Source organism: Gasterosteus aculeatus, chromosome 10, assembly GCF_964276395.1.
Source record: "Gasterosteus aculeatus chromosome 10, fGasAcu3.hap1.1, whole genome shotgun sequence".
NCBI classification, from domain to species: domain Eukaryota; kingdom Metazoa; phylum Chordata; class Actinopteri; order Perciformes; family Gasterosteidae; genus Gasterosteus; species Gasterosteus aculeatus.
Genome location: NC_135697.1, coordinates 10,178,384 through 10,199,031, shown reverse-complemented (window position 1 = coordinate 10,199,031; position 20,648 = coordinate 10,178,384). Strand labels below are relative to the sequence as shown.

The following is a 20,648-nucleotide window of genomic DNA, read 5'->3' as shown; positions in this document are numbered from 1 at the left end:
ACACAAGACACTTAATTACAGCTTTATTGGCTCCTCCTAGAGTAATGTTTGAGCTGGGACCCTTGCATACCACACCAAGGAAATATTTCTGTGGCTGTAATTCCTTTGAAGCAGAGGCTATCAATAGTTTCAAATTCCAAGTGCACATCAATCTGCCCTTGGTATTTTAATGAGGTTGAAGCTCGGGGTAAAGGTACCTACTCAATATTCAGTATTTATATTATTCAAAAACCAGCATCATCAGGAACCAGCATCATCAGGAATCATTATTACTTGTGCACTGCTGTCTTGTCTATTGTCACATTGTCTACTGTCGCGCACCAACCGCCAAGACAAATTCCTTGTATGTTTGGCATATTTTGGTAATAAATGTTTCCTGATTCCTGATGTGGATTTCCAGTTCAAAAACTCTTCAATGAGTGAATTTTAGATGTTCTGGTTGGTTAGAAGGCTTCAGAAGCATATACAAACATATACTGATATAGTAAAAGTATTATGGTTAAGACATATTTTAGAACCCTTCATCACTGGACTGTAATAAAATCAGCTTTTAATTAAGTCCAAGTCGGTTTACTTTTAAGAAAAGTTCAGACATTTTTAAAGATTTTCTGGCATAAGATGATACTGTACTGTGCATCCTGTGATCGGAGCTGATTTATTTCTCATTTGGACAGCTGATACTTCATCAAACCACATTGAAATACTTTAGCTACTATTACGATGAATTGGCTATAAAGAACATCTCATTCTGTAATGCAACATATTAAGCCTAAGCTGCGCTAAATTTGTATTGAATTGTTTCCAGGACATTGAAATGCTGTGCAATCAGAATATACGCCGGATGAGATCATACCAGGTCCAAAACATGTTTTTTATAATAATGTTGGCCAGTTAAGTAAAGAACTTGTGTACGAGTCTACAACGGTTTGTTGCACCAAAAATCACACATACACAAGATCAGTGATTTCAATCAGAAATGTATTAAATTAATCACTTTCATTACTTAAACAAGCACAATTTACAGTCAAAAACAGGCTATGGTCCATTAGTGCCTTAGACAAGCAAGTAATTAATACATTAGTCATTTATAACACACAAGGGCAGGATTCTTTAAAAACTGCAGTTCAGTAACAACACATTTTATTTTATCAGACATGAGACATTTAGCTGTACAAGAGACTATGCATCGTGTCCCTCATAACTTAAGAGAGGCATGAGGAAGTTTATCATTTGTTGTGTGCACTGCCTCAGAGAGGTCTGCGTACAGCTAGTATGCCTTTTGTGTGAGAGCCGGACAAATAGGTCCGCATCTGCCACCTACAGATTGTTTAAGTTTGAGAAATAGCCGCTTTGCAGCTTTTTCAGATCCTGTAAAAAAAGAAACCAGGACCATCCCATGACGAGACACCAATGTGAAGATCTGAAAAATCAGAGCTCTGGTGCTAAATGTCACAGTACTTATTTAACCTACAAAAGATTGTGTGCATTTATAACCAGATTAACCTGTCTCTATTAGAGGCAAGAGGTGCATTAAGGTGTATGCAGCTTCTCTGTATTCAAGTTACAGCTCAACTGAGAGAGAATATCCCACAGCTATTACTTCATGCCTTTCGAGTAAAGGGGAAACCACTGAGGTCACAAATGGCCATCACAGGACACTTAATTCATGTAGCGTTAAAAAACACATAAATATCTCGTCCGAAAAACACTGTTAGTTGGTCCACAGTATAATGCCTGGGCAAAACACATAAAAATCTTTAAATTTGCTCCAGTATTATCTGAGTCCAATAAATAAAAATGCATTGAGGTGAGCTGCATTAAAGAAACCGGTTACATCAGTCGTAATTTCATTTAGACTTTGCAAAGTGAAGTATTGAATCTACACATGGCAAGGATTATTTCAAACACTTCCAAAATGATCCACGAACAAAATGTATTGGTGTTGAACAGACACAGGATTTACACGACTGTCAAAAGGTGATCATTAGAGAACATGAAATAAATCAATTGTACATTTTGCAAACTGATTGATTTGGGAAACAAACTACCCAAAACATGTGGGAGGAAGGAGGGGGCGGGGAGGAGGGAGTTGGGTGGGGGGGTCACAATCTCCGAAGAGTCGTCCATTTGTTGCATATCATCATATGAGCAGGAGTTCTTTTGACTGACAGATTTTTTTGATTTGAGATGTCGAATAACCAATTCTTTGGGTAGGTAGAAAAAAAAAAAACTCAAATTCCTGGAAGAAATCAAAGGACACAGTTTTTTTTCCCCCGCGGTGGCTGGAATGCGGAGCACATGGAGACCCTTGTCCCAAACAACTCGCTGACCCCTTTTTTCCCCACATGGTGACAGCGGAGGCTAAGGGGGTCTGTGCAGTGTTGCACGGGACTGAGGCAGAGGGTAGTTTACCGGACCATGGAGAAATTCTTCACAGCACTGTCCAGTGCCACACCGGCCTCCTGCATCTCGTACCTGTGGGCAACACCGAGCATCAAAATGAGTTTCTTGTAGCTGTAACATATTCTTCGTACATTAGTATTTGTGGTGAACCTTCCCTGGGTAACTCACTGCATGACCTCACTGAGAGCAAAACACTTGACAAGATCACAACTGTTGGCTGTCCTGGGTCCGAAATGGTGGAACGAGCTCTCTGACGACATCAGGACTGCGCCTTCACATCCTCCGCCGCAAACTAAACACACCTCTTCAGACACTACCTTGACTAAAACAACTAACAAATCGCAGCGCTTAAATCGTACTTGTAATGGCTCTCATCTATAGGAAGTTGTAAATCGGCTTATTTGATGAAATTGTACTTTCTTGTCCTTTTGTGCCTGTATTCTTATGGTAAGTCGCTTTGGATAAAAGCATCAGCTTAATGTAATGTAACGTAAGGTAAGCTCACCAGTCACAAGTGGAGACAGTGTAGTAGACAGGCAGCTGGGGGGAGCTGGAGAGGCAGCTGAACTCCTCCAGGCCACACACTCCCATGTTGGAGAAGCAGAGCCAGTCTCCCACACTGAGCTCAGGCAGCAGGCAGCGCTCTACCACCTGGTCCAGCTGGTCCAGTGACGGGCCCCACAGGCTGCTGGGAAACACCTCCTCCTCGGCACACAGCACGTGCTGGAAAGAGGAAGCGATCAGAAATGTCACTTAAAAAGACTTAAAGTGTCACAGTAAAGGTCATCTCTACTACGTGTGTTGGATCATACTTGTCATGTGAAGAGGAAGATATGGTAAATGCAATAACTTTATTAGTTTGCCACTGAAGGAATGATTTGCAGTAGAATTAAAAAATAACTGATCATCATTTGCGAACTGTATTCCTGTTGTTAATGAAATATCTTGAGATCCCAAACATGCCCATCGGCTAGCAAGCCAGCTTAAATTGGCCATTATCAACAGTCCATTAGCATAAGGGGTTCTGATCCCATGGGCAGTAGTCGGTTGGTGAACCGCGGTTTGTTTTGTTGCCAATAATCTATTGGACACTATGTTGAAGTACTTCAGTCTTCAGATAGGTCGATATGATTTGATAAATATATGATCCATCTTCCTTAAACACTCATGAAGCACGACCGCTTTTCCTCATTCGACTGGTTCTGGTGTCAGACTCTTCATTCAGCCCTGAATGGGGTTGACTCTCTTGGGTGGAGGCCTACTAACCTTGTGCACTGACGGTGCAGCGATGCAGTTTCCCAGCAGCTTGCGGCTAAATGGGCCATAAACACCCTCATTCATGTAGTACAGGAACACTGTGTCTTCATTGTTCACACCTGTGTAAATTAAGAGCTGTCAGAATTATAAAACACAACGTATTTTTCGGCAATGGAAGACAAGACCATGTTCTCTTCCCTCAAAGCAAATGTATTAAATGTCTTTTAATACATTTGATTTGATAATCTGCAGATTTTGATGAGTACAGAGACGAATGCATAAGAAGGAAGTGAACTACACAGGACAAAGACAACCTGAGAGACTTTAGTAACTCACCTTGAGTGAGGCTGTCCCAGTGACGATTCATCACCTTTTTGCCGATGACGTTCACAGCCAGGCTGAAAGCAGAGGCCACGTAGAAGCTGCCTGGCTGGGCCAACACTTGCACGCCAGACATTGGGGGGAAGTAAGCGTCCAGCAGCGGTCTCACTGCAGACTCTACCTGCACACACAATTACAGCAAATCGGCATTCAGAGAGTCTTTCCAAACAAAAACAAGTGATCGCAAAGCTGAAAGCCATACGTTTGTTCACGCTGTCAGTGAGAAGCAACTGCTGAGATGTTAAATAGAGCATCACAACTTATAACTTACACCAGCATCTTACGGTGTTTTCAATAACACTAAAGTAGCCCGAAACAGTGAAATCTATCCAAGTGTTGTAGTTTGTTTGTGTTTCGGGCCTCTTCTTCGTGGAACATGTTTGCCGTACCTGGTTGAGCTGACCCTCCGAGCCAGTAAATCCCCCACCAATGTCCAGGATGTTCATGTTAAAGCCCAGATCCACCTAGACAGAAACAATCAGGTGTTACCCTTATTGGGAAAAAAAAGTACACCGATAAAGGCATTCAGGAATCAGAAAGTCTTTTTAATTCCGGCACAATAATCATTAACGCCCGTGTGTTTTTGTGTAAGTACTCACCCCCATGTCAAACACACAGCGGGCATCTGACAGTGCATGGGTGTAGGCCTGTTGCAGGTCTTGGCAGGAGCTGGGGATGTGAAAAGTCACTCCCACCACCTGGACACCGAGCTCCTTAGCCGCTTCCAGCAGGTGCCGGCAGCTCTTCAGAGAAAAGCCAAAGGCCATGCTGGTTTCAGCTGCGTGGGACTCGGTGTTCAACTGCAGCAACAATCTACAAGATACGAAAAGGGAACATCAGCCAGCGATCAAAACGTGAATGAAAACATCACATCTAGACAAAGTAATTATGTTTGGACGCAAAAAATGACTTCCCAACCGTACATACACACGAATGTAAAAGTAGTCAAAGACGTTTGCTCCTGGATTTGATCACTTACTTTGCACCAGGGTGCAGGCGTGAAATCTTGGACAACTCAGCCTCATTTTCGCACACAAGATGTTGGATGTTGTTCTTGGCTGCGTGCTTGATGTGTGCCAGCTGCTTGCAAACGCCTGACAGAATGATGTTTTCTGGTGGCACGCCGTGGTCCAGCACCAGGCTTACTTCAGTCTGCAGGATGGGGGGAGGGGATTCATGTTATATTAGATGAGATATTAACACAAGTTGTAAAAGCTCCCTCAAAACATCCAAAAGGGTACCAAGTGTGTTGCACAGGTTAGAAGGAGAACAGTCATCCACTTGCCTAGTAATCAATTGAGAGCTAGTAATGTAATTTCCCCAAAATGCAGAGTATGATTTGGTTTATAGTTTGAAAAACAGAAACAAAGCTACCCAAATGTGATTCTTTAAAGTGTCATGCCTACCTTGTTGGCACAAATGAAGCCCAGGCCCAAGGAAGCCAGCACCTCGATGACTGCAGGGCTGCTGTTGCACTTGACCGGGTAGTAGGGCTGCAGCCGCGGTGCTGCACTCTGCCAGCAGACATGCTGCCGCATCAGGGCACCGAGGTCTCCCACCACAAATGCACTCTTCTCCACCTTGGAACATAAGGAGGTGAAGGCTGCACTGAGTAAAAATAGCAACTGGTCAAACCAGTAAAATCACAACGAACATCGGTGGCACACACTGATTGATAATGACAGCATCATTAAAGCTATTTGAAGCATTTTAGAATTTCACGTCACCACAACCTGAAGCCATTAAAAGACATGCGAGTAGAACTGACCAGGGTCTGCTCACAGATGTGTCCGTCAATGATATCTTCAAGGGTCACTCCTCCCTCCAGGAGTTCAATGATGTAGCTGGGTTTGTCAACGAGTCCTTTCATCTCAACCGTATTCCGCTAAGCCAACATTCATAAAGAACAGATAAGCAAGTCAAGGGGTCACGACTGAGCCAATTGGGTCCTGCCGGTATGCAACGGACTGGAAAAAGAGAGGAGAGAGGGAAAAACACATCAACACATTAACCTTTAATTACAGCATTAGACCAGGGACATTAAATAGGGCTAATGATTTTCTACCTGAATGCATTTCCATATTTATGACCAACAGCTACACTTTATAAAATAAGTCTGGAGTCTATTTTTGTTTGTTCTATCCCCCCTCTGCTTTTCCTCTTCTTCTTGTAAATATGTAAAAAAGGCACATACTTCATTGAGCTTCTACCTAAACCCATCGCCTATCTCCAAAAACATTTCCCTCACGCCGGAATTTGTAAGCCAAAAAGTTCCAGCCAGAACACAATGCTCCCGGACTTTGTTACCAGAGTAGGCATGTTATACGTAAGCGAGCATGTGTACAAGAGACAGTGAGTCACTCACATGGACAAGTCAGGAGATGGACCTGTCCCTCTATCAGCTAGGATCCCAAGGTGGCTCAGCGTTGAAGTCAAAGTGCTCTCGGTAGAGAGCCGCCCCTAGGCCCCCTGGGTAGCGCTCATACACCTGTGCAGAGACAGGGAAGCCCTGTGGGGGGGCAGACACACATCATGTTTAGATATCAATACATACCACAAACTCGATCACGTGAAATGCAAGGTCCTCGTCTTATGTCATCAAATCTACAAGCTTTCCCGCGATTATCTTTAGATTCACATTGAAATAGAGTAAATAGTGTCTCAGCGCACCGTTCAGTCTGTCCATTAATAAAACTCGCGTATGTTGTGGTAACGCAAAATAGCCACATAACTTGACAAAATGTTGATATTTATATTACGTTGCGTCCCCAAAAAACAAACATACAAGAAGCCCTACACCGTAGTCGTTATTAATGTCTGTACTTGGCAGGGCAGGTGTGTTTAACACGGGTAAGCTGAAGGCGAGGAGACGCCTGAGAGCGGCTAATGCTCGCGCTGTTAGCCGCCGAGAGCCCGTCGGGGGAAGAAGCTCACGTTAGCGCTGTATTCTGTTAATAACAGCCTCGTAAACACCAACACCGGCACAGAACTGCGAAACACTCTGGGCTATGGGGCCAATGACACATGCTATTTACTTATATCCTTAAACGTAGATTATTACATCCACAAAACCCGCAATTCAATGAATCGGTCCGTCCTGTGAGGCTAGAAGGCAGAAAGAGCAGCCCGCCATGTTACGTCCGCCTGCTGAATCTAAGAAACTCAACCGAAGTATTACGCGTTACTTACGTGAGATAACGGCAAGAAGGTTTCGGAAAATCGTCTTCTCTTTTTCGGCGGAATTTTTAAAGAGTAGTGGGCACAGCGATATAAGAAAGAAAGAGGGCGTTTTTTGCCATATGTTTGGATGAGGGACGGACGGCCGTTAAGCAGCGTCTTCTCTATGGGTTGATGGGTGGAGGATGACTGAAGCCCAACACAGGAAGTGGGAAGAGAAGTGAACTGCCGTGGGCGGGGCCCAACCTGCAGCTCCACCAATGAGCTCGCTGTATTTTTAAACAGCTACCAAATATGTACTTCCGGGCTCCTTACGAGCCGCCGTGGGCCTGTCATGTTTTTTTTTTAGGTTACATAACCATAAACTTCCCGTGGACGGCCACTCGTTTCAGTCAATCATTCCAAGACGCTTGCTCTAGCGTTCAGAGAGAGAGTGGAGAGTTATGTTTTAATGTATGCGTTAGCACTGCATTTCATAAATGTATTATATGTTTAAACAAATTTTAACACCACTGAGCATTCTTTTGGCCTTCGCAGAAACTTTTAGGGCAATTGCTTTTATTCTTCTTTCCGTCTCTCTGAGAATAGAAAAGCATGGCATTGTTTTAAATGACACGCTTAATTCTCAGACTCATGTACCCTTTCATCCACATCTTTATACAGTATCTGGTACACATTAAATAAAGGCATGATTTCATTTTCATCTCTGATTATTTTTTCAGAGAGCATTTATGAGCATTGGAAACAGTGAGCAAGGAAGTCTGTGTGTCAAAAGCCTTCTAATTACAACAAACAAACCTTTACTACACAGGACTAAAAATACAAAATATGCACCTGTCTAGTAGATATTTGACTTGTCTGCATTAATCTGGGGGATCCTTAACATTTGAGAGCTGTACGAATATTTTGTTGTTCAGGTCTGACAAAAAACAACTTTGTCACCGTTATAATTTAATGTTTTGTGCTATTCAGTTGGATGGGGAAATATTTAAAATGAGAAATGAATCTCATAAGGCATGTTGGTCAGGAGTTGGACAAACATCTCAATCTCAGAATCTCAACCTGCCACGACCTTAGTCGCATGACTTGTATTGCTGTGACACTGGAGCAACAACTTGCATTTCTGTAGCGGTTTGGCTGTACGGCAGCTGTTATCTTGGTTTTATGACAGATACTCTGAGAGACACTGTGTTCACAAAACAATGTGGCCTAGAAAACTATGAAGCCTAAACAAAAGGGAAAGTCCTATGAAAGCTCTCCAACTGATATTTTGAAGAGCTGGCTAGCTTTTTTTTATAGAAACAAGGCCACTTAACTAAATGTATGAATTCATGCAATACAATCATGCTCATCGGCATCAGGTACATTTTACGAAAATAGACAATCAATTTGGGCTTTACGGTTCATGTACAATATATAAATTAGTTAAAATACTAACAGGGATTTTGCATTATTTCTATTGGATTATGACTGCAAGGTTAAAGTCAAATCAGAATAAAAGGAAAATTTAAAGCCGTTTATATGGGCTATTTCCTTTAATATATTCAACAATGCAAAATCGTTTGAAGTAAAGTAAGAAGATAAAGTTAACTAAGTCAACTATGCGCTCCAAGGTCCACGACAGAGTCCATGGGGAGAGGAGGAAATTAAATGTTATGCTTCAGTTCTGCCGAGTTCAGTTAACGGCCTTGACTTGACAGCAAGAATAAAATGTACAGATGGCTGCATTCATAATCAATTCACAATACCCCACCATAGAATTCCAAAATGATTACTTTTTCCAAACTATGAATTAGTCATTGTAAGGAATGGTTGAGTAGCTCGGCAGTTACATCCAACAGTATCAACTCCTATTGGTATCTGACAAATAACAAGAGAACATCAATAAAGAAAAGCCCAAAACATTTTGTCAACATATTGGGATCCAGGAAGGTGCCGACTATTGAACTATGAAACTATTAAACTATGATCAACTATTATTTCTTAATTTTAAATTATCCTCCATTGTACACATGCTGTTTACACTAGGCCTATTTAACAGCACGCATCCGGACTGGTTGTAAATACCATTAATTGTATTATTTACACAAGTGGTTTTGATTATCTCACTTTGGCATGTTTTCCACGAAAAACAGCTATTCTTTGAAAAAGTGTCTGCTGATATACCATCTTGTTTAAACCGGAAATATTGTTATACTGTAATGATTGGGTTCAGTCAAAAAATTCAACATTTGCCAGGCTCCTGTATAATAGTGGTATAGCAATGCTAACACTTGACACGTTAACATTTAAATTCATAATGATAGACATAGATTATTGAGAAATCCAAATCAGCTGAGTCCCTTCATGATCATTAAATCTGCATAAAGGCAGTCTACTATAAGTAATGCATTAGGTAAATTGTACCAGAGGAAAGCGACATTGAATTATGATTGAACGTTCAAAACAAACACACATGCTGCCTTTAATGATAATTTAATGATTATTAAAAATACTATAATAACGCTTTAATCAAAGCAGCTTAAAATAATCAAGATTTGATTAAACAAAGTGTAGAGCAAGTAATCAAATAACATTCGGGAATACTTGTGTTAATAATATGAACCAAACAAATTAAGTGTCAGAAAAAAAGGTTTTCTGGTTTCCATCCCCCTGCTTCTGTGCAGGTTTAACAGGAGCATCTACAACCAAAAACTGCCATCCCTTGCATACATGTACTAGAAATACTAGCATGTTTTGGAATGGCAGAGGCTTCTTATAAATAGTTAATATACTCACATAAAGTATTATCCAGACCAACTGTTGATTCATCACTTTTATTTTCTTTATCACTTGGACATTCCAACAATCAGATGACGTTACTCTTTTGGCTTACTCAATGTATACAGGAACAGTTACGGTCTGTGCATATATATACATTTTAATGAACTGAAATAAAGAAAATCCCGGTTATCATGCCTTCGACCACTTAACAGCTAATATTTCCGTTTTTATGTCTGGACATTGAATCTTACACGGGTTTGATGGTCACGTGATGGCCGTGCGTCTGCGCACCACCGCTGCGCAGACGCACAACGACTGTCCCGATCAGCTGACTGCGACTGAGACGCGATGTTGACGTGCCTTTGAGTCGAAAAAACGGCTATTATCTGCGCTATGAACGGGAAACTCACTCTGTCGAACTGAATCTCACCGCGTCGACCAAACTCTAAAGCACACGGACGTCAAAGGTGAGCACGGAAATGTCCCGACGAATGACGTCGTGAGAGACCGCGATGCAAAACCAGCTCGTTTCGGTGGTGCGCTAGCAGCGCATTTTCACAGGCACGAATCGGGTGCAAATATACGTCGATTTTGAAATGTGAGAATGTCACCGGACCGGTCCAACGCAAAGAGCAGCAGCCCGCAGTCACGTGCTGTTCGTGGTTGTTTAGTTGAGAGGAGGATCACCGTTTAGTCCGCTTTTGAAACTGATCACATGACACTCAATAAGCAGACACGGGGGCCAGTCTCTGCTACGCTTTACTATCGCAATCTGCCAGTGTCTTGATTATATACGCATTATGTACGTATACGAGCATTTCATGTTGGAATCATGGGGTCGCGTGAGGACGTTATGGAATCAGAAGTTAAATAGAGGTTAAAAGAGGAACATCTTCTTAAAATGGCTGTGATTCATGATATTCACACATCCGTCCTCTGACTCTAGGGTGGTGGAAAAATACTCGTACCCTTTACTCGAGCAAAGGCAGTTATAGCATGTGAAAATACTGTTAACCGTAAAGGTACCACAGTAATATGCAAAATAAACTTGAAGTTGCCATCATGCAAAGTTAATGTATCATGTAAATCATATTATTAAGATTAAGCAAGATTTTAAACAATGCCCACAATGGCTCAATGCACTTAAAGCTTTAATATCTAGCATGTTGTAAATTATCTGAATAGTAATAATTCAGATACGCTGAATGATCTTTACTGTCTCATGGTGCACATCATCATCATCCCAATTCTCTTCCTACTCTCCCTCCTCCTCAGGGAGGTCACAGTCCACCACAGACCAGCGGCCCTGGCACCGTTGCCAGAGCTCTACTGAGCTACTACTGTCTTCTCCTTTTGTCCTCAGTGACTTCATCAAACACATACATCCAAGCGGACAGCCCCTTCCACCCACAGCCATGACAGAATTCTGGTTGATCTCCGCTCCGGGGGAGAAGACGTGCCAGCAGACCTGGGACAAGCTGATGGTGGCCACCACACGCACCAACAACCTCTCTGCCAACAACAAGTTCAACATCCCCGATCTCAAGGTCAAACGCAGCATAGCATAGAGCAAAATATTCCACTTTCAAGTAGCCTCCTGGAGTTTTTTTGTTCATATTTGTGTGTGTTTTGCCTCTTAACAGGTGGGAACGCTGGATGTCCTGGTGGGTCTGTCCGATGAACTGGCCAAACTAGACACTTTTGTGGAAAGGTAAACTTCTGTGTGTTACAACCGAGCTGGAAGAGGTCGTAAAATCTGTTAGTGAGCAGGAGACAATTGTTCACTTAACCAAAAAAACACCTTTTTAGTTCAGTTCTGCCTGTTGCCATTTGTTGCTTCTCTCGTGTTTATTCCCCGCGTTGCGTTTCAGTGTGGTGAAGAAGGTCGCTCAGTACATGGCCGACGTCCTGGAGGACAGTCGAGACAAAGTCCAGGAGAACCTTCTCGCCAATGGAGGTAAATGCTGTTTTCTCACTTAAACCTTTGTCAGGTGCGAACAGACAGCAGAACAAAGTTGTTTTATTACACTTCAAATCAAGGCATTATAGGTGCATCTATGATCAAATGCACAGTCATGAAGCCTGAGTAATGCGGATGACTTCGATCTGTTCCACAGTGGACCTGGTCACCTACATCACCAGATTCCAGTGGGACATGGCTAAGTACCCCATCAAACAGTCACTGAAAAACATCTCTGAGATCATCTCCAAGGTAAAAGATTCCTGTGATCCAGTCGTAGTTATTATCCATCAAATGTTTTGTGCGGATAATGATCCTAGGGGAAGTAATGATTGTATCTGTCTATACTCGTATATCATATATTTATCATATTTGTTTGTATTACTCCTCTTATTGTTATTGTTAGCAAGCGAGTCAGATAGACAACGACCTGAAGGCCAGAGCTTCCGCGTACAACAACCTGAAGGGAAACCTGCAAAATTTGGAGAGGAAGAATGCGTGAGTTATAAAGTTATAATAACTTGTGTTGTCTATCATTTCCTTGCGTTGATTAAAGCCAAACGCTGTGGAACTTCTTTAGCTGCATTACAATTAGTTAGGTTGTACTCTCTTTGGTTGTTTTCCATGGGTCATTGGTAAATGTAGTACTCTTGTAACATTTACCTTCATGACGGCATGTGTAAATGTCCTCCTTGTCCTACACACAGCAGTTACAAACACAAATCACAGACAATCTGTTTCTGTTTCCTCCATAACATTAACCTCAACTGCCTTAACAATATATATATTTGACACATCAGCCTCTCTGAGGTTCCCTGATTTCCTGCTGTAGCTTAAAATGTTTCCAAAATGTAGATGGATAACTTTTGGAAGTCTTTTTACTTGTCACACCTTCAACTCTAAGGAGGACAAGATTGAAATATTGAAAATTGCTTTTTTACATGTGTACAAACATTGTTAATACAAATATTTGTCTGGCTCCATGAGAAAGATTCAAGTCGCTCGCGTAACTGAACTGCATGTGTCATCCTTTTAGAGGGAGTTTGTTGACCAGGAGTTTGGCGGACATCGTAAAGAAAGAGGATTTTATCGTGGACTCAGAGTACCTTATTACCATGCTGGTGGTTGTCCAAAAGTAAGTACGCTTACGTCAGTATCTGAATGTGTAATACATGGAGGTATTGTGGAGTAGTTGGTGGTCATTTAAAAACACACCCAGAGAAAATAATTACACTTCAGTCCACTGGTGATGGGAAGAGGCTTCTTCCACCTATTGAGAGGATAGAAATGGTCAAATAGTAAATGGTCAAATTTCAAATGAATTTAGTATTATTATCAGCGTTGTCGTTTGCTTTCCCCCCATAACCAGGACAGGTTATGCAGACTGGCAGAAGACCTATGAGACCCTGGCAGAGATGGTTGTGCCACGCTCCACAAAGTAAGCTACCGTGTTTTCAACAGAATTCTTTAGACTAAATAACTTGCAGGCTAATCAAATTGTCAAAGTGTATTTGTGTTTTTTTTCTTTTTTTTAAGGAATGTAATACTTTTTTCCTCAATTGTCCCTCGGGCAAAGGCATTAAACCAGGGGTCTCAAACTCGCGGGCCAATTGCGGCCCTCGGGATGATATTTTGTGGCCCCATCCTTAATATGAAAGTGTAATGTTAGTGCGGCCCGCAAGTTTTATACTGTAACCCCACCGTCAGCTGCTGTGTGGGACATGTTATGATGTTCTGGTTTCCTACTGTGTGCTTGTCCAGTGAACGTGGCATGCATGTGACTGACATGGGGGGCGGGTCGTGTGTGTCGGCCGAGGTGCAGAGAGCAGGAGGGTGAAATTCAGTTTCCTGCCCTCTTTCGCGCAGGTGATCATGTGACTAACCGTTAGCATCGCTCGTTTAATAAAGTTTTCCTTTACGACTCACACTAACAACACATGAAGCATCTGACGTCACCGACGAGCGTCTCCGTCCATTACTACGCAGCTTCGATTCACGTAACTTCACGTTTGGCTATAAAGGAATTCCACGGTCACATGACCTTAGGTCTCCCCCGCTGAGTTAAAGGAGGACTAGTGTTGTAGTCTCATTCGGACCGATCCCCCAGGGGGGTGTTCAATGACTGCTTTTGAAAGTGAGTGTTAAGTTGTGTTATTGTCGACCATGCCGTTCGGATGCTAGTCTGGCCCGCGTTCAGTTGAAGTGGGCTGCATCTGGCCCGCAGCTGATTTGAGTTTGAGACCCCTGCATTAAACAGTCCTGAAATATGAGATTACGACATGAACAAAGCGGCGTTTTCTGTCCTCTCCTCCAGGCTGCTGTTTGAGGACCACGACAGCGGTCTGTTCAGTGTCACTCTCTTTAGGAAGGCTATCGATGACTTCAAGCACAAGGCCAGAGAAAACAAGTACACATTTTTTTATCTTCTACTTGAGCTCTGTTTTATGTTCTATTCCGCCCCCGTCCCCTTGAGAGATCCTAGTTTTGGATTTCAGATTATGTTTCTCTCTTGTGTCTTTTGTAATGATAAAATGTCAGTAAGGCCACCTCATTGTTGTATCACTCGTCATGCTCTGAAAAAAGGCTGCCGTTCTATTATGAGCTCAATTTGCCACCTATTGACACACTCTCTCAATAAGCACAACTGGGATCTGTGTGTAAGTATCATGTGTCTGCATGTGGCCCTTTTTCAGGTGTGCACGTGCACGTTGACCGCTGATTGTTGTGTGTCCTGTCCTAGGTTTACGGTGCGTGATTTCCAGTATAACGAGGAGGAGCTGAAGGCCGACAAAGAAGAGATGACACGTTTGTGCACTGACAAGAAGAAACAGTTTGTACGGCTCCTGTTTTCTGCATATTCAGTAACGGTGGAGAAGGAGGACGTTCCTGGAGCTTTCTTATATTGTGGCTGTAATCTTGCAATATTTCTCACTGTTAATTCACAAGGACGATTTTATTAGATACAACATCCAAAATGGGAATTTCAGCCATGTTCACATGTATACATTCTTTGGTAGAAAATATTAAAATGTTGTCTCCATCCACCCAGGGGCCTTTGGTACGATGGCTGAAAGTGAATTTCAGCGAAGCCTTCATCGCGTGGATTCACATAAAAGCCCTTCGTGTGTTCGTGGAATCAGTTTTAAGGCAAGTGACGACCCAGCAGCCTCCATGAAACCTCAGTCTGCCACCCTTTGCATACATTAAAAATCTATACATTTGCCCTTTTTAATATAATATTTGTTTCTTCTTATTGCCTGTGAAAGATGGACTGAAATCTGCCTCGTGTTTAATAGATATGGACTGCCAGTGAACTTCCAGGCCATGCTGCTGCAGCCCAACAAGAAGAACATGAAGAAGCTGAGAGAGGTGCTCTCCGACCTGTACAAACACCTGGACAGCAGCGCTGCCATCATCGATGTGAGTTCACGCACTCTGTGACAGTTAACTATTGGAGAAAGGCAGGTCCAGCTTTTTGAGCTCCAACGGGTTCCTTAGGACGACTGAGGCAGTCCCTTGTGTTTGAGGTCACATCAGGGTGGAGAGACAATCATCCTTTGTGACGTTTGCTTTTGACCTGAATAAAAAAAATGAAACATAACAATAGTATCATGAAACTCGAATCACTACTTTCTGTAATTAAAGAAAAGATAAAAAAAATATGGACACAAAAAATGATTTTGTGTGTGTGATAACTTTGTCTCTGTTGTGCCTGTAGGCCGCTATGGACATCCCAGGGCTGAACCTGAGCCAGCAGGAGTACTACCCCTATGTTTACTACAAGATCGACTGCAACTTGCTGGACTTCAAAGTCTAGATACATTTACAGCATCATCTCACTATCTGTTGGGTAGTGTGCCGATGTGCCATGCTCACATCCCCACGCTTTTGTTTATTTCCACCTCGATGTTCCCCGTTTTCGTTGCCATCCTCTTTTCTCTGTGATGCTCCTGGTACATTCCAAGGTCCATATTGAACAAGTCGTTGGACTTCTGTTCAAATGCACTTGACAAATATGGGCCGTGTTCTTTTTTCTCTTCCTCTTTGTACCATGCTCTCCTCTCAGCCTACTTTATTAAAAGAAACACAAACGGTACATATATGGGGAGCAAAATATATGTATGTTAAATATGGTATTTATTTGAAGCCTAAACTCAGTGAATATGGTTTTGTTTGGTTTAGTTTTTGAAAGTGATATGTCTTAGCTCCATGTAAGGAATAACTGTTTACAAGTAGATGTTGACCGGTGTCCCCCCCCCCAACTCAAGCTGTTATCCTGTGAGAAGCTGAAACGGATCATTTTACGGTTTCAAGAAGCAGGTTTGCTGATTGTGTGCTCTTATAATTTCTGTATAAGCAGTTTGAGAAAAACCATGACGGGTCTATGTGCAAATACTGTATTGTCAATACAACTGAGAATGACCACATAGTTAAAATAAATGTTAAAAATAAATATTCTATGGGAAATATAACTGACTTTGGTCCTTTTTTAAGGAATTGCCATAGGTTTGTAAGTATAAGAAGGAAACCGAATCACTGGATACCATTTTTAAAATCTAAAAATAATATCTGAGAACATACTCCGATATTTGAAGATTTTCTATTGAGTCACGTTTGACGCTGTTGTACTACAGATTGGATCAAGATAGGTTTTTTAAAATATCGTACTTAACAGAAGCTTAAATCCACATGAAAGGAAGTAATTAAGGTTTTACAAAGACCATTTCTTGCTCTAGAGAGAGGTGAGTTTTTCACCTTTTTTGTGTTCTGTATTTCTTGACTACTACAAATCTCTTTTTAAACAAGTTCTAAGTAGTAGCTTAACATTTATCCAATCCATTTGTAGTTTCAACTTTGGCATTGCTAAATTGTGTTCTTTTATATATCTTTTTTTACTAGCTGATTAAGAACTGGAGCACCGGGGGGGGGGGGGGGGGGGGGGGGGGGGGGGGGGATAAAATCTTTTTGATTATTTATTTGATTATTTCAATTAATAAAACATTAATTAAGATTGCATTGCTTTCTTTGCATTGATAAATCATGTTCTTGCAGAGGCTTTAACCTGCAACTCGGCGCACATTTGCATGATGACGACGTAGTGGACGTCCCTCGCAGCCTATCAGCGGTCAGAGTGGGTGCACTTGCTGATGACGCAGGTATCTCCGGCGGAGAGCGGCGTCAACATCAGCACCGCAGCCCGACGATGGAGACGGAGCCCCGGATTGAGCCGCAGTAGAGACCCCGGGAGAGGATGCGGCGGCCGGCGTGAGACGACCCCGAGCCGCGTTCAGCCCGCGTCAGCCGCACCTGCCGTGGATGATTGTCCCGATGGGTTGTGGAGGGAGTCGGGCGGACGCGATCATTGAGCCGAGGTACCACGAGAGCTGGACCAGAGAAACGGAATCGACGTGGCTCACCAATACGGACGTGGAGACCTCTCTGCCAGTAGCAAACAGTAAGAGCCCCCGCCTGCGATTTATGGGTTTTCTCTGCATCGTCTCGCACTGCATGTATATAGGCCATATAGGCCACATCACAGTTACCAACGTGAGAAAACATTGCACACAGGGATCACAAGACCGCTAAATAAACCACTCTGCTGCCAGCTGTCAACTCCATGTAAAAGCAGTCTTGCATTTATTCTATTGTCTTTGTGTTGTAAGGAGACAAGAATCTACTGGGTTTGATCATCTAAACCCTTAATGTTGTCCAAAGGTAAAGCTCTGGAGGCCAGCCTGAGAGAGAAGAGGATGGTGAACACAGGCACCCAGTGTGGGAAGCAGGCCCTCACCTCCACCAGCTCCAACCACCAGAGGAGACCCAGACGCTCCTTGAGTGATGTAGGTGTCACTGGTAGCAGGTATTGGCAAACAACAACCTCTATCTGTGCACACTCGGGGAGGTTCTACAAGGCCTAAGACCTAGTGTACCTATCCTCTGACATATATGTATCATATGCAGGGTGGGAAATTCCTTCTGAAATTCCTTCTGTCAGGCTGCCAAGTTTTAAATTTAACAATCAGGTGGACATTCCATAAGATTTCTTAATTTTACTTAAGAAGCAATGAAGGCTTTGGGGGGGGACAAACGGCAGATTAATATCTTGTGATTTGAGAACAATGTCATGAAATAAGTTGAGATATAATAAGTTTGCCCAGAATTGCTTGACAAAATGAACAGACCACATTTGCAGGACTGTCTGTTCTCCTTTGTCATTGACGATACTAAATAGTCATTCAAAAGAAGCATTTTAGAGACACATTGGGTCGCTCTAAAAATAAACAATACATTGGTACTTTAGTTGTTAGTCACAGATCCTTTAGGGCGGATGATCTAGACCAGTGGTTCCCAAACTTGTTCTGTCAGGGCCCACTCTGATGACATAGGAAGATCGTGAGAACGCCCAACGCCCCTCTTCCCCCATCTCGTTCTTACCGCTGTTGAACCACTGATCTAGACTATACAATTCATCAAATGTAAAAATAAGTCATGGTTCCAAACCTACAAAGGATTTATCTGCATTTAATAGAGTATATTTACACTATACAGTATTTTCCTGAATATTGATGTTTGAGAGTCCACTAGCCCGACTTGGCTGCGAGTGCAAACGGTAAACATTGAGAATGAGAAGTTGTGTAAAAATAATCTTCATTTACATGCCTCACAATATCTCTTGTATTAATTCTGTTCTGTCCAATATTCATTGGAAGAGCTGCTGCAAGAGAAACTGTTTGCAGATGTTGTTATGTCCTCTAAATGCAAATTTATTGGCTTTTAATACTCATGAACAGCAATAAAAAGACGGACCGATAATAATGTGCGAAAACTTTTATTAAATACATCTTTGTTAAAAAAAAAAAAAAAATAATTAAAGAAAGATAAATTCCAACACATAAAAAATTACATTTTTATCAACACAGAAACATCGTTGTGTTTTATTAATTTAACGTCACGGGCAAAGCTTCAGTGACTCAGGTTTCAGTAGGCCATTGTCTCTCACTCGCCGTCTGTCCAGTGTGGTGACATTTAAATGATGTGACATTCAAAACTCACACATCACATCTTCCCACAGCAGAGCAGTCGTGAGTCCAAGAGGAGGGCATCAAAAGAGGCAAGTGCGTTGTCTAAGGATGGGCAGCCCGTCGACATCAACAGCAACGGAGACGGCGAACCTGGGAACGTGTGTGATGAGAGATGAAGAAAAGCCAAGCCCCTGTGAGGAAGACGATGGCGGCTGCAGCTTTGAAAAGTTCACCAGAAGACGGGACGGCGATTTACAGACTTGTGCGGATGATGTTTGCTCGTAACTTCACAGGACCTTGACTGTTGATTTGGGTGACTTACGGCGAAAGCACCTGGATAACGTCTCCATCCAAAGATATCGGGATGCTGCATCCTTGTTGTGCCATTGCAAATGCATGCGTGAGCAGAGAGTGCATCACAAAAAGCGGGCACGCTCTCCCCGCCACGCTCTTCTCCCGTGCTTATGGTGCCGGTCAGGGAATGAGTTACTGTGTTAAGCCAATTTGAAAGAAGACGAGAACAGACCGTCCAATATGCACATGATAATCACAGTTTGCACAACAAATGTGTGTGTGTGGGGCCTTCCTTAAGAATTCGCTTCAGTTCTTTGTGCAAGTATATTCCTTTTGTTGTAAATGAAAAACAATGATTATGCTGTTTAACCTCAGTTGATGCTGTACATGATTTTCATTGAAATGACCCTAAAGTGCTGTTTAAAAACTGAGATTTGGAGGATTAATGCTTGAAGGCTGAAGACTGTCTTTTCAAGCCTTCTCAAGATAAAGAAACAATTACACCCGCATGTGCCTACATCCTGATCTGAACTGCTCCTGTTTTCACTTAAAGAGTTTGTTTTATTCGGCATTGTATGTTCTCTTACATTTTCGTTTATGTTATATTATGTTAAATTTTAACATTGTAATTTATTGAACTGGTGAGTCATCTGTGTGGCTTACACTGATCTGCATGTTTAAATCAATCTCAAATTGTTTCAGCATTGGTGAAAAATGTAGATCAAGGAAGGTGATTCAGAAATGGACTTCAGGAGAGGGAGAGTTATGGCCAGCAGATGGTGACATTTACTGGTCTGACCTAATATTTTCTGCTCATGATAACTGTTGCTTGTCGATCCACTGAGACAATAATGTTTGAAAGTGAACAGCCAAACATTTGTGATGGAAAACAACATTTAAACACAAGATTGACCACAGTATTTTCCTTTGAATTAAAATTGTTGTTACTTTCTTAAGTTGTGATATTCAGAAAGATGAGATGTGTAATAATTTTTCTTTACTGCCGAAACAGCAGAATTAATTATCCTCAATCAATAACTTGCTTTATTCTATTTTCTATGATGTAATTGATGGGTTGCCATATCATCTAGATGCATTCTTCCTACTGAATAATTGTTTTTGTATGGATAGCATTAATATGTAAATCATCAAATTGCAAGAAAACAAAAGGAGTTGAGTTCTTATTTATTATATATTTGTCCAAGAGTCCCTAAAAAACATACGCAGGTATAAAAGACAACACGCCATTTATTCCACAGAATAAAATACATCTCTGAATACCACCACAGTCTGTGAGCTCTCACTTCTCTCACAATTATATTATAAATAGTTAATGGTAATCATTTTTAGTAAAAACATGTAATATACCCACATTACTGTGAGCTACATCT

The 20,648-nt window shown here is 42.0% G+C and overlaps 3 protein-coding genes across 5 annotated transcripts; 2 read left to right on the top strand and 1 right to left on the bottom strand.

The window, feature by feature from the left end:
- Positions 1 to 961: 961 nt before the first annotated feature.
- On the bottom strand, positions 962 to 7,460 carry azin1b (antizyme inhibitor 1b). The gene is made up of 11 exons (XM_040188122.2): positions 7,231 to 7,460; positions 6,407 to 6,550; positions 5,810 to 6,008; positions 5,448 to 5,621; positions 5,021 to 5,193; positions 4,641 to 4,854; positions 4,431 to 4,505; positions 3,997 to 4,162; positions 3,670 to 3,779; positions 2,909 to 3,126; positions 962 to 2,475 (listed from the first exon to the last, which is right to left on the bottom strand). The coding sequence occupies exons 3-11, from the start codon at positions 5,909 to 5,911 to the stop codon at positions 2,409 to 2,411; spliced, it is 1,299 nt and encodes a 432-aa protein (XP_040044056.2). The 5' UTR covers positions 5,912 to 6,008; positions 6,407 to 6,550; positions 7,231 to 7,460; the 3' UTR covers positions 962 to 2,408.
- A 2,765-nt stretch (positions 7,461 to 10,225) lies between these two features.
- atp6v1c1b (ATPase H+ transporting V1 subunit C1b) lies at positions 10,226 to 16,413 on the top strand. Its single transcript, XM_040188999.2, has 13 exons — positions 10,226 to 10,448; positions 11,345 to 11,528; positions 11,625 to 11,692; positions 11,853 to 11,938; positions 12,099 to 12,193; positions 12,348 to 12,439; positions 12,978 to 13,076; positions 13,311 to 13,379; positions 14,256 to 14,348; positions 14,682 to 14,775; positions 14,991 to 15,088; positions 15,238 to 15,361; positions 15,660 to 16,413. The coding sequence occupies exons 2-13, from the start codon at positions 11,397 to 11,399 to the stop codon at positions 15,756 to 15,758; spliced, it is 1,149 nt and encodes a 382-aa protein (XP_040044933.1). The 5' UTR covers positions 10,226 to 10,448; positions 11,345 to 11,396; the 3' UTR covers positions 15,759 to 16,413.
- Positions 16,414 to 16,877: 464 nt separating this feature from the next.
- LOC120826394 (uncharacterized) lies at positions 16,878 to 20,540 on the top strand. Of its 3 annotated transcripts, none has more exons than XM_040188625.2 (3): positions 16,878 to 17,396; positions 17,657 to 17,801; positions 19,014 to 20,540. In XM_040188625.2, exons 1-3 carry the CDS (start codon positions 17,258 to 17,260, stop codon positions 19,246 to 19,248), a joined length of 519 nt encoding a protein of 172 aa, XP_040044559.1. In that variant the 5' UTR covers positions 16,878 to 17,257; the 3' UTR covers positions 19,249 to 20,540. The 3 variants fall into 3 exon arrangements, with proteins under 3 accessions (XP_040044559.1, XP_040044562.2, XP_040044561.2); XM_040188628.2 differs by having other exon boundaries at positions 17,070 to 17,396; positions 17,657 to 17,781; positions 19,017 to 20,540; XM_040188627.2 differs by having other exon boundaries at positions 17,096 to 17,396; positions 17,657 to 17,781.
- The last annotated feature ends 108 nt before the right edge of the window (positions 20,541 to 20,648 follow it).

Excerpts from the sequence above, each read along its gene's own strand:
- azin1b (XM_040188122.2), bottom strand. The coding sequence starts at position 5,911 with ATGAAAGGACTCGTTGACAAACCCAGCTACATCATTGAACTCCTGGAG. Across the intron at positions 5,622-5,809 it reads ACATCTGTGAGCAGACCCTG|GTGGAGAAGAGTGCATTTGT; the intron begins GTCAGTTCTACT and ends TTATGTTCCAAG. Across the intron at positions 3,127-3,669 it reads CTGCACCGTCAGTGCACAAG|CACGTGCTGTGTGCCGAGGA; the intron begins GTTAGTAGGCCT and ends TCCTCTTTCCAG.
- atp6v1c1b (XM_040188999.2), top strand. The coding sequence starts at position 11,397 with ATGACAGAATTCTGGTTGATCTCCGCTCCGGGGGAGAAGACGTGCCAG. Across the intron at positions 11,939-12,098 it reads GAACCTTCTCGCCAATGGAG|TGGACCTGGTCACCTACATC; the intron begins GTAAATGCTGTT and ends TCTGTTCCACAG. Across the intron at positions 12,440-12,977 it reads AATTTGGAGAGGAAGAATGC|AGGGAGTTTGTTGACCAGGA; the intron begins GTGAGTTATAAA and ends TCATCCTTTTAG.
- LOC120826394 (XM_040188625.2), top strand. The coding sequence starts at position 17,258 with ATGATTGTCCCGATGGGTTGTGGAGGGAGTCGGGCGGACGCGATCATT. Across the intron at positions 17,397-17,656 it reads CTCTCTGCCAGTAGCAAACA|GTAAAGCTCTGGAGGCCAGC; the intron begins GTAAGAGCCCCC and ends TGTTGTCCAAAG. Across the intron at positions 17,802-19,013 it reads GTAGGTGTCACTGGTAGCAG|CAGAGCAGTCGTGAGTCCAA; the intron begins GTATTGGCAAAC and ends ATCTTCCCACAG.